We start from the raw sequence: 12,382 nt of genomic DNA, 5'->3' as shown, positions 1-12,382 counted from the left end.
TTTAGAACATCTTGCATAATTTCAAGAAAAACAAGCTACTTCATGCCCACAGACTTACAACCTATAAAGACGCACGGTATGCTAAATGTTTCCCCTACAGAAGCATGTCCCCTCCCACAGGGCAAAAACAAGAGTTGCCCATAGAAAACAATGGAGAAATCTAAGAATTTAGCTTAGGCAGCACATTTGTTATGCCAAAGCAGAATCAATACCAACCAAGACAACAGTTCCTATCTTTGGCATTCAGTGTGAACCCAGGAGTTTCCTATCCCTGAAAGAGATTAGTTTCTGTACAGTTTTCTTTTATTTATGCCCTCAATATTCCATAAGTCTTGGAAGCTCCTAAGTCGGTGCTGGTCTTTTCCTAAAAATGTTTTTCTTCATGCTTTCTACTTCTATGTACAGGAGACTCCCCACTTGCGCAGGGGTTATGTTCTGGGCCTCCGCACGCATCAGTGAAATGCACGTAAGTGGGGAGGACCCTGGAGAATCCTAAAGGCTTGTTGAAGCTGCTCAGCTGATGCAGCATTTAGATCAGAGGTGACTAACATCTGTCCCTCCAGATGTTGTGCTACAACTCCCATCATCTCTAACCACTGGTCATGCTGGCTAGGGTTGCTGGAAGTTGTAAGTGAGCAACATCTAGAGGGCCACAGGTTAGCCAATTTAGATAAAAATACAGCAAGTATATATGCATTGGACACTGTTGAGCTTTTACCATTGAAAAGCAAAAACGCAATGGGCTCTTAGAATCCCATAGCTACCAACTGGAAAACTTGAAGCCAAGACTGCCACCAAGAGGTATAAAAGAGAATTTTTTTGAAAAGGCAGTGGCAATGTGGAACAATACTGATATGGTTTATAACTTAAAATTTGCACTATTGAAGATTTTTGTAATCTATTACCTATTGAAATTAGCGGGAATACCTTTTTCTATAGTACTTTTCTTAAGTAGAATCAGTTTGTGTCTTAATCTACTTTGCTTTTGATTGGTTGGCTTCTCTTCTCTAATTTGATGTAGAACTCATAGAATCATAGAGTTGGAAGAGACCACAAGGGCCATCGAGTCCAACCCCCTGCCAAGCAGGAACACTCCTTGGCAGCAAATTCCACTGTTGAACAGCTCTTACTGTCAGGAAGTTCTTCCTAATGTTTAGGTGGAATCTTCTTTCTTGTAGTTTGGATCCATTGCTCCGTGTCCGCTTCTCTGGAGCAGCAGAAAACAACCTTTCTCCCTCCTCTATGTGACATCCTTTTATATATTTGAACATGGTTATCATATCACCCCTTAACCTCCTCTTCTCTGGGCTAAACATGCCCAGCTCCCTTAGCCGTTCTTCATAAGGCATCGTTTCCAGGCCTTTGACCATTTTGGTTGCCCTCCTCTGGACACGTTCCAGTTTGTCAGTGTCCTTCTTGAACTGTGGTGCCCAGAACTGGACACAGTACTCCAGGTGAGGTCTGACCATAGCAGAATACAGTGGCACTATTACTTCCCTTGATCTAGATGCTATACTCCTATTGATGCAGCCCAGAATTGCATTGGCTTTTTTAGCTGCCGCGTCACACTGTTGGCTCATGTCAAGTTTGTGGTCAACCAAGACTCCTAGATCCTTTTCACATGTACTGCTCTCAAGCCAGCTGTCACCCATCTTGTATTTGTGCCTCTCATTTTTTTTGCCCAAGTGCAATACTTTACATTTCTCCCTGTCAAAATTCATCTTGTTTGTTTTGGCCCAGTTCTCTAATCTGTCAAGGTTGTTTTGAAGTGTGATCCTGTCCTCTGGGGTGTTAGCCACCCCTCCCAGTTTGATGTCATCTGCAAATTTGATCAGGATGCCCTTGAGTCCATCATCCAAGTCGTTGATAAAGATGTTGAATAAGACCGGGCCCAAAACAGAACCCTGTGGCACCCCACTAGTCACTCTTCTCCAGGATGAAGAGGAACCATTGATGAGCACCCTTTGGGTTCGGTCAGTCAGCCAGTTACATATCCACTGAGTGGTAGCATAGTCAAGACCGCAATTAACCAGCTTCTTTACAAGAATATCATGGGGCACCTTGTCAAATGCCTTGCTGAAATCAAGGTAGGCTACATCCACTGCATTCCTCGTTATCTACCAGGCTTGTAATTCTGTCAAAAAACGAGATCAGGTTAGTCTGACATGACTTACTTTTCAGAAATCCATGCTGACTATTGGTGATCACAGCATTCCTTTCTAGGTGCTCACAGACTGTTTGCTTAATGATCTGCTCCAGAATCTTCCCTGGTATTGATGTCAGACTGACTGGGCGGTAATTATTTGGGTCCTTTCTTTTCCCCTTTTTGAAAATAGGGACAACATTTGCCCTCCTCCAGTCTGCCGGGACTTCGCCTGTTCTCCAGGAATTCTCAAAGATGCCAGTGGTTCTGAGATCACATCTGCCAGTTCTTTTAATACTCTTGGATGCAGTTCATCTGGCCCTGGAGACTTGAATACATCTAAACTAGCCAAGTATTCTTGTACTATCTCCTTGGTTATTCTGGGCTGTGTTTCCTCTGCTGAATCATTTGCTCCAAATTCTTCAGGTCGGGCATTGTTTTCTTTATCGGAGAAGACTGAGGCAAAGAAGGCATTGAGGAGTTCAGCCCTTTCTGTGTCCCCTGTTTGCATTTTACCATCTTCTCCTCCTTCTCTCCTCTCCTTTGTTGCTTTTAACCTCTCTAGCAAGCCTGAGTTCATTCTGTGCTTTAGCTTTTCTGACTTTGTGTCTACACGTGCTGGCTATTTGTTTGAATTCCTCTTTGGTGGTTTCCCCCCTTTTCCATTTTTTGTACACATCCTTTTTTAATCTTAACTCAGTTAAAAGTTCTTTAGATAGCCATCCTGGCTTCTTTAGGCACCTTCCATGTTTCTGTCTCATTGGTATTGCCTGAAGTTGTGCTTTTACTATCTCCCTCTTAACAAACTCCCAGCCATCATGAACTCCCTTTCCTTTTAGTATTACTGTCCATGGGATCTCACCCAGCACTTCCCTAAGTTTTATGAAGTCGGCTTTCTTAAAGTCAAGAAATTGAGTCCTAGTATGCTTGGCTGCTCCTTTCCGCTGTATAGTAAACTTCAGAAGAGCATGATCACTCGCGCCTAATGATCCTTCCACTTCTACCCCACTAACCAGGTCATCAACACTGGTTAGGACCAGATCTAAAATGGCTGTTCCTCTTGTTGCTTCTCCCACTTTCTGGACAACGAAGTTGTCTGCAAGGCCAGTGAGGAATCTGTTTGACCTTATGCTCTTGGCTGAGTTTGACATCCAACAAATATCCGGGTAATTGAAGTCCCCCATTACTACTATCTCCCTTCCTTTTGCATGCTTGGCCATCTGTTCCAGGAAGGCATCATCTATGTCCTCCGTTTGGCTTGGGGATCTATAGTAAACTCCCACAATGAGGTCACTGTTATTCTTCTCTCCCTTAATTTTGACCCAAATGCTCTCACTTTGGCTTTGAGGTTCTAAATCTTGGATCTCTTCACAGGTATACACATCCCTGACATATAACGCCACTCCTCCTCCTTTCTTGTCTGGTCTGTTTCTCTGAAATAGATTGTATCCCTCCATTATTACATTCCAATCGTGGGACTTATCCCACCAGGTTTCAGTGATGCCTATTATGTCATATTTAGTTTGCTGTACCAAGAGCTCAAGCTCATCTTGTTTATTTCCCATGCTTTGCGCATTAGTGTACAGACATTGAAGTCCATTAATCATTCCCCCGTGTCTTTTATTTAAGGATTTTTTCCTCCCACCACTAGGTCTGCGTGCTGTTTGCTCCATTTGGTCTATGACATTTGGATGATCATCTTCATCAATTGATAGACTCCTACCTTCAGGAGCACCGTCTCCCTCCCCCACATTAGTCAGTTTAAAGCCCTCCTGATGAGGTTTCTGAGATTTTTGGCAAAAACATTCCTCCCAACCGTTGTGAGGTGCAGCCCATCGCTTGCCAGAAGTCCATCTTCAAGAAACTGCAGTCCGTGATCTAAGAATCCAAACCGTTCCTGTTTACACCATTTGCGAAGCCAGCTGTTCACTTCCACTATTTTTCCCTCTCTCCCGGGGCCACGTCGTTCAACTGGGAGGACAGATGAGATGACAATTTGTGCACTCTCAAATCTCTCTTTAAACTCTTCATTTTTTGTGCTCTGTAGAGCTCCTTTACTCTTGGTCCTCTTTTCTTTACTTTCACTTCCTGCTTTACCATTGGCAAACCTGAAACTGATTCACTTTCTCTGTCCAATATGCCACCTTCAAATCTAGTTAACTCATTTTTTCCCTGCAGCTTTCCTTGAAGTTCTGCAGCCTTATTTTTTCTACACAATTAAACCTCCTCTATCTAACATGCTCTACTTATTTCCAAGCTCTAATTTTTTCCTTCACCTTGTCTTACTTGCTTGAGAAGCCTCCTGAGCATAAATATTGCCATTTAAAAGTGCTGTGTAGCACCTACCTCACACCAGGAACTAATGGCTATCACACAGGTCCCACTTACCGAACACAATGTGTTCCCAGGAAATCATCTGTAAGGCGGGTGTTTGCATAATGAGCTGACAATTTCAATTATTTCCTATGGGAACAATTCTAATTTGTGATCTTTTCCCCTTCCCCCATCATGGTTTGTTTCTAAAAGGGCTTTAGCCAACCGGCAAAAGAAAGACAAAAAAACAAACAAACCTGATTTGTCCCATCTCTCTTTCCACTTCCTCTCTCATACATATGAAAGAATGAGAAAATGGTTGCCACTGACCAACAAACCACAAACAAATAAGGAACGAAGGGAGGGAGGGAGGGGGCAAACTCTAGCTGTTTGGCTATCTGAATCTGCAGTGTGTATAGTGAGGTTTGGGCAGAATTCTTTATGTTCAGATAACTGAATTTTCACATAATGAATGGACAGATTGCAGGACCTGCATGAAATAGAAAGAGACATCCAGAAGCCATTTTTGATGGAAATCTCCAAGTCATTCAGTTTTCATTAGTAACCAAAGAGATAGTGGCTTGGATCTCAATTCCCCATGCACCAGTAGGGATGTCCCATACACAGTGCCAGCAAAACAAAAGAAAACAACTAGCATAGATTCCCCCTGCAGCTCTTTGCTGCATCACACCATCATACTGTGGTGGGCTGGGGGAACCTCCAGAAAAGGGGGAGTAGGTTGGAGGGGAAGGGAAGAACTGGTAAATCCCACCAGGGTCTCAAGCCATACTGTGGCTCGGGATCCAAACCTTAGAAAGCATGTTAAATTAACGCAGTTCAGTTTTCAGAACTAGAAATATAGTATTTGTACCTGATCTTTACTAGTTAATCCAATATGCATGACAAGATAAAAGTGCACCAGGTAGTCAGGATTTGGCACAAAATCTTGGCGTCTGGCCATCATAGCACATATCAGTTTGTAGGCTTGAAGCTTCCCTTCCTTATATTCATCTGATAAGGTGGTAGCCTAAAATAAAAGAGTATGTTTTATGAATAAGACAGCTTCTAAATAATCAGAACATGAGTATTGTATTACAATATATGAAACAAAGACAACTGTTCAAGACATCCTTCTCAAGATGATAAAGGGCACATTTTAAGTTACATTTTCTATGATTTGGAACTTTTATGGAACTTAACGTCAACATTTCTCACCCACAAACAAAATAGCTTTGATCCAGCAAAGGCCTCAGCTAATAGAAGGTGAGAGTTGCAATTTTCAGATATTCTTCCTCCACTGCAGCTCCGGGAAGATTGCTCTAAAGGAATGAGGGACCCTTTGGAAAAACACAGGAGGAGTGTGTGGCTGCAGTGGAGAGAGAGAATCAGCAAAAATGGCACCTGCCCTTCCATCCATAGAAGCCTCTCTGAATCAAAGAACTTTCTATGAAGAGAACAGCACAAATGCATATAATCCATTATTAGGTTTGATAATTAACGTTTTGTATTATAAATACCGGTAAAATACCAACACTAAGGAAGGGACGTTGAGGACAGAACAGCACACTTTATTATAAAAATAGTAGATTAAAGCTTAAGTGCAACTTAATATATTCTTATTTACATCCCAATTAACCAATTAATTTGCACATCACAGGCTGGTTGCACAGAATTCACTAAATTACTGTAGATGCTGACTCTGCTTTCATTACAGGACTTCAGGCATCATTCAAACAGGGCACAAGGGAACAGTCTCCTCTTTCTCCATAATGTGAATAGAGTGATGTGCACTCCTGAAGTTTACTCAAAAATCCTTAATAAAGAGTAGTGGTCACATGTAGGCTTCTGTCACTGAAATCGCAGCCCTTGTGAACTTTTTGTATTTAGGTCAAATCCAAACTAATGAATATATTAAAAAAAGTTTCAACATACATTCAGAAACAAAAGAATTTTAAAGGCTTATGTTGATGTTATGTTTAGATTTGTATAGTCAGTACAGTGGTACTTCTGGTTACATACTTAATTCGTTCTGGAGGTCCGTTCTTAACCTAAAACTGTTCTTAACCTGAAGTACCATTTTAAGCTAATGGGGCCTCCCGCTGCTGCTGCTGCGCCGCCACCACGCGATTTCTGTTCTCATCCTGAAGCAAAGTTCTTAACCCGAGGTACTATTTCTGGGTTAGTGGAGTCTGTAACCTGAAGCGTATGTAACCTGAAGCGTATGTAACCCGAGGTACCACTGTATAGCTACATGTACATTAAAGGTAAGGTAAAGGGGCCCCTGACCATTAGGTCTAGTCGTGACCGACTCTGGGGTTGCGGTGCTCATCTCGCTTTATTGGCCAAGGGAGCCGGTGTTTGTCCACAGACAGCTTCCGGGTCATGTGACCAGCATGACTAAGCCGCCTCTGGCGAACCAGAGTAGCGCACGGAAACGTCGTTTACCTTCCCGCTGGAGCGGTACCTATTTATCTAGTTGCACTTTGACGTGCTTTCAAACTGCTAGGTTGGCAGGGACCGAGCAAGGGGAGCTCACCCCGTCGCGGGGCTTCGAACTGCCGACCTTCTGATCGGCAAGTCCTAGGCTCTGTGGTTTAACCCACAGCGCCACCCGTATCCCAACATTAGAGGTAGCTACAAAATTAACATAGTAAGGCATTCCTTCCTCCATGTTTAAAAAGCAATTTGGGAGTTTAGAAGTATAAGTCTGAAGGTAAACAAAAGCAGGATACAAATGAGATTGGTCCAGACCAAGGTGCATGAAAAACTTACCTTGAACAACCATGATGCAAATATTCTGAGTGGAGGAATTAAAGTAGGAGGAGAGGGAGTGGATTGGTTATCCAGACTGATAGCAAGATTGTCCCTTATCTAAATAAATAAATAAATAAATAAATAAATAAATAAATAAATAAATAAATAAATAAATAAAAATAGATAGATAGATATAGATAGATAGATAGATAGATAGATAGATAGTAAGTAACCTTACTAGGATCTCACACTTTCTTTTCTGATTGTTTTGGAAAATCCCAAACTAAAGAGGGCCCTTTTCTCATCAATAATCTGTGATGCATGAAGTTTGGGAACTAAAGCGGCTGTTGTAATGCTTCTCCTTTCCTTTGGAAAGTCCCACTAGGTTATCAGGTTGCCTTGCAGGATGCCCCTAGTATTTGGTTGACCCCTGTGAGATCAGGATGATGGGCTAGACAAGCCTCGAGTCTCATTCACTAGGGCTCTTCTTATGTTCTTACCTCCTGAGGTATATAGTGGGGCTGCCCTGGGTTACACAGCACACTGAATCATGAGTTTGCTAATCTCAGTTTCTGATTAGTATGGAATTTGTTACTGTAGTCCAACTAATTTGAACAACTAACCTTTGTACAAATTTCCTTCCTATCTCAAAACAACTGAAACATTATTGAATTTTTGAGGGGTTACAAATTAGGGTTGGTACAGTCGGGAACATTATTTACAAGCACACTTCATCCCAGTACCATTCATCTGTTTAAATATTAAAATCTTCACTATGGTCTCAATGGGTAGTTGAAAATAAGCTTTTAAACATTTAACATACAATATTCGTAAGATTTTAGACAGGCTGGATCTAGACACATCAAATAAGTGTTTCCGAAAAACGCGTTGTAAACTTTGTATGAGAAATTGTTTTGGCAAAAATGGAACTCTACAATGCCATCTGGTGTCACAATGTTATAATATATATAAAAAGGTAAAGGACCCGACTGTTAGGTCCAGTCACGGACGACTCTGGGGTTGCGGCGCTCATCCCAGTCGGGATTCAGGCCTCATCATGGGACTGAAACTGCCTTGGTCGCACTGGTTGATGATCTCCGGCGGGCTAGGGACAAAGGTGAGAGCTGTTTCCTAGTTCTGCTGGATCTCTCAGCGGCGTTTAATACCATCGACCATAACATCCTTCTGGACCGTCTTGAGGGGCTGGGAGCTGGGGGCACTGTCATACAGTGGTTCCGCTCCTTCCTCCTGGGCCGTGTTCAGAAAGTGGTGGTGGGGGGTGAGTGTTCAGACCCCTGGGCTCTCACTTGTGGGGTGCCTCAGGGTTCTGTCCTCTCCCCCATGCTTTTCAACATTTACATGCAGCCGCTGGGAGAGATCATCAGGAGGTTTGGGCTGGGTGTTCATCAGTATGCGGATGATACCCAGCTCTACCTCTCTTTTAAATCAGAACCAGTGAGGGCGGTGAAGGTCCTGTGTGAGTGTCTGGAGGCGGTTGGAGGATGGAGGCGGCTAACAGATTGAGGTTGAATCCTGACAAGACAGAAGTACTGGTTTTGGGGGACAGGAGGCGGGCAGGTGTGGAGGATTCCCTGGTCCTGAATGGGGTAACTGTGCCCCTGAAGGACCAGGTGCGCAGCCTGGGAGTCATTTTGGACTCACAGCTGTCCATGGAAGCACAGGTCAAATCTGTGTCCAGGGCAGCTGTTTACCAGCTCCATCTGGTACGTAGGCTGAGACCCTATCTGCCTGTGGACTGTCTCGCCAGAGTGGTGCATGCTCTGGTTATCTCCCGCTTGGACTACTGCAATGCACTCTACGTGGGGCTACCTTTGAAGGTGACTCGGAAACTACAACTAATCCAGAATGCGGCAGCTAGACTGGTGACTGGGAGCGGCCGCCGAGACCATATAACACCGGTCTTGAAAGACCTACATTGGCTCCCAGTATGTTTCCGAGCACAATTCAAAGTGTTGGTGCTTACCTTTAAAGCCCTAAACGGCCTCGGTCCAGTATACCTGAAGGAGCGTCTCCACCTCCATCATTCTGCCCGGACGCTGAGGTCCAGAGCCGAGGGCCATCTGGCGGTTCCCTCATTGCGAGAAGCAAAGCTACAGGGAACCAGGCAGAGGGCCTTCTCGGTAGTAGCCCCCTGCCCTGTGGAACGCCCTTCCAGCAGATGTCAAAGTGATAAACAACTACCTGACATTCAGAAGACATCTTAAGGCAGCCCTGTTCAGGGAAGTTTTTAACGTGTGATATTTTACTGTATTTTTGGTTTTTATGGAAGCCGCCCAGAGTGGCTGGGGAGGCCCAGCCAGATGGGCGGGGTATAAATAATAAATTATTATTATATTATTATTATTATCTCGCTTTACTGGCCGAGGGAGCCAGCGTACAGCTTCTGGGTCATGTGGCCAGCATGACTAAGCCGCTTCTGGCAAACCAGATCAGCGCACGGAAACGCCATTTACCTTCCTGCCGGAGCAGTACCTGTTTATCTACTTGCACTTTGACGTGCTTTCGAACTGCTAGGTTGGCAGGAGCAGGGACCGAGCAACAGGAGCTCACCCTGTCGCAGGGATTCAAACTGCCGACCTTCTGATCGGCAGGCCCTAGGCTCTGTGGTTTAACCCACAGCGCCACCCATATAACACATATAAAATGCATTTTCTTTACTAATCTAGCTAAGTCCACAGATTAAACAGTTATGGTATTTCCTGTTCTATTTATTTTAGCATCTCACATTAGTCTACTAACTCTCCAGTAGACAAAGTCTATAGTAGCAAACCTTACCTTTGCTAATTTGTACCACAGCGCAAAGAGATACTCAAAAACTCTGGCGTGTATTTTAGGACACTGGATACTGTTCACATCTCCAAGAATTCCCAATATTCTTCGCCATAACACAGCAGCAGAATCAGGATGCCAGCCTATGAGATTCCCACCAGCAATTATACTGCAATCATCAGCAAGAAACTCACTGCTGTCTAGAAGAGAAAATTATTTGTTATTAATTACTAGCAAAATACCCAAGTGTGTCCTAAAAGGAGGACTTTCGTACAGGAGGGCTGGTGCATCTCAGTGTGAATAAAAACATCCCACCTTCCACACAGGATCTTTGCCACTGCAGGCTGGATGCCCAGTGGCCTGATTCACATGTAACACTAAGTCAAACTATGGCTTAAGCAACAATGAGCAAGCATGTGTGTACCCAAAAGACTGTGGCTGCTTTACTCCTCTCCAGATCCTACTACTACCAGGCATACGGGGCAACCATATTTTTCTCCATACAGTTACTTAGGAAGAAACTGTACATTAGCTTCCTGCAAGCATTTTAAAATAGCTTTAAAAAGAAAGCATTAGCTCCTTTCCTGCTTATGCTAATGTGGGATGGAAGGCTGGAAATCACAGGCATTTGCAGGTTGCTTTTGGGGGTAGTGGTGGGAATAAATACTCCAAATAAATAAATACTTAGGCTTAAAGGAGACAGCTCCCACGACAGTGGGAGATCGTTGGTGAAGAAAAAACAAGGATAATTGTGGGTAATTATCCTTGCAAGTTCCCTCTAGGGTCAGGGGGAAAGGCCTTCACTCGCAGTTTGTCTAGGTACCTGGCTCTCACTCTGGCATGGAACGCAGGAGGCAGGGAGGTGCTGAGTGCAAAAGCACTCTGCCTGTCAATAACCCTCCTACCCACCATTAAGAAGCAGAGGTTCTTCTGTTAATTAGTTTATTTTGGACTAATGTATAGACACGTTCTAGAAGAGTTGAGATCATGAACTGCGGAAGTGAACCAGCTACAAGGTCTTTAAGGTTTGAATTTGAAAGAAGTGTAAAAGACAGTGTGGGGGGAGGGGAGCCGACAGCTTCTTTATATAAAGTTTTCTTTTTTACATTTATGATTCAGCAACCCTCCCTAGATGTTAAATCAATTTCTACAAAGAGTAAGTGAAGAAAGAGGAAAATGGATTGCAGATATGGAATACAACATTAAATGGAACTGTGTGTGCAAAAAACCCAAAAAACTGAATTAACATTAAAAGGATTGGGAATTTAATTTAATTAGACTTTGCTAATTATCACTTTGTGAGTATGGAATCTGAAAGGTATGTGCTATTTATCTTCGGCTGAACAGAGAAATGAAAGGAGCCTGGAAACTTGCCAAGGGCACCGGCAGTATAACAAATCACTCTTCTTCCTAGTGATTCTTTCTGGGAGGAAAAATGGCGAAAACAGGTTACTGACTGGGATAGAGTGACTTTGCAGCTATTGCTAAAGTTGCAAAACAAAGAAGCACGGGACTGAGGGAGAAATTTAATTGGACTGTGTTAATTATCATTTTGCGAGTATGGAATCTGGAAGGGATTGAGTAAGGGAGAAATTTCTGGAACAACATTGGGATATCAGTTCTGCTCAAGGCATGACAGATTGCAGCAACAACCGGGTAAAGACTGACATACAAGGACAGGAAGAAACATCATGGACAGAATAAATGTCACACACAGGAAGAACAATGATACAGTATGAGATGTTCCCTTGTAGTCTTATAAATTACTTAATGTGTCAACACAAATAGAAGTTATAAATATTGCAGCTGTTGTAGAAGGGATTACTATTATGACGGGAATGTGATTGAAACCAATAAGATTTTGGAACGCAGAAACAAAGTAAATCACCATCAATTCTAGCATGTGGGGGGGCCACCTAAATTATATAATTTGGTATCTGAATGATTTGTATTAGGAATTGTATTATAATATGGCATTGTTATAATGAGGCTATTATTGGATTATTGTAATTGAAAAACTAATAAAAATAATCATTATAAATAAATAAATAAATAAATAAATAAATAAATAAATAAATAGCATCTGGAAACAGATATACATTTCTGGTAGATATAGAGAGCCAGTGTGCCTAATGGTTATGAGTGTTGGATCTGGGAGACCAGGGTTCAAATCTCAGCCATGAAGCTCACTGGGTGACCTTGGGCCAGTTGCCATCTCTTAGCCTAACCTACCTCACAGGGTTGTTGTGAGGATGAAATAGGAAGGAGAAAAATATACACCACATTGAGTTCCATGAATGAAAAAGGTACATGTAATAAATAAATAATAAATATTAGATATAGTGACTGAGAGGTGAAGAGGCCTAAGTAGACCAGGCTTTG

General features: G+C 42.8%; 1 protein-coding gene across 8 annotated transcripts in view; it reads right to left on the bottom strand.

The window, feature by feature from the left end:
- The window catches only part of RALGAPA2 (Ral GTPase activating protein catalytic subunit alpha 2), a 209,264-nt gene that overhangs the window by 123,566 nt on the left and 73,316 nt on the right, over positions 1 to 12,382 (bottom strand). For all 8 annotated transcript variants that reach the window (XR_013840655.1, XM_079983435.1, XM_079983436.1 and 5 more), the window contains 3 exons: positions 10,007 to 10,200; positions 7,229 to 7,327; positions 5,328 to 5,483 (listed from right to left, as the gene is read on the bottom strand). Coding sequence is in view for 7 of the 8 variants with exons in the window: in XM_079983435.1 (XP_079839561.1) it covers positions 5,328 to 5,483; positions 7,229 to 7,327; positions 10,007 to 10,200 (449 nt within the window). In the remaining variant the exon portion in view is untranslated. The remainder of the gene's footprint in view (positions 1 to 5,327; positions 5,484 to 7,228; positions 7,328 to 10,006; positions 10,201 to 12,382) is intronic.

The sequence above is a fragment of the Podarcis cretensis genome (assembly GCF_951804945.1).
Source record: "Podarcis cretensis genome assembly, chromosome: 7".
In the NCBI taxonomy this organism is placed as follows: domain Eukaryota; kingdom Metazoa; phylum Chordata; class Lepidosauria; order Squamata; family Lacertidae; genus Podarcis; species Podarcis cretensis.
This window is presented reverse-complemented; position numbering and strand designations above follow the sequence as displayed.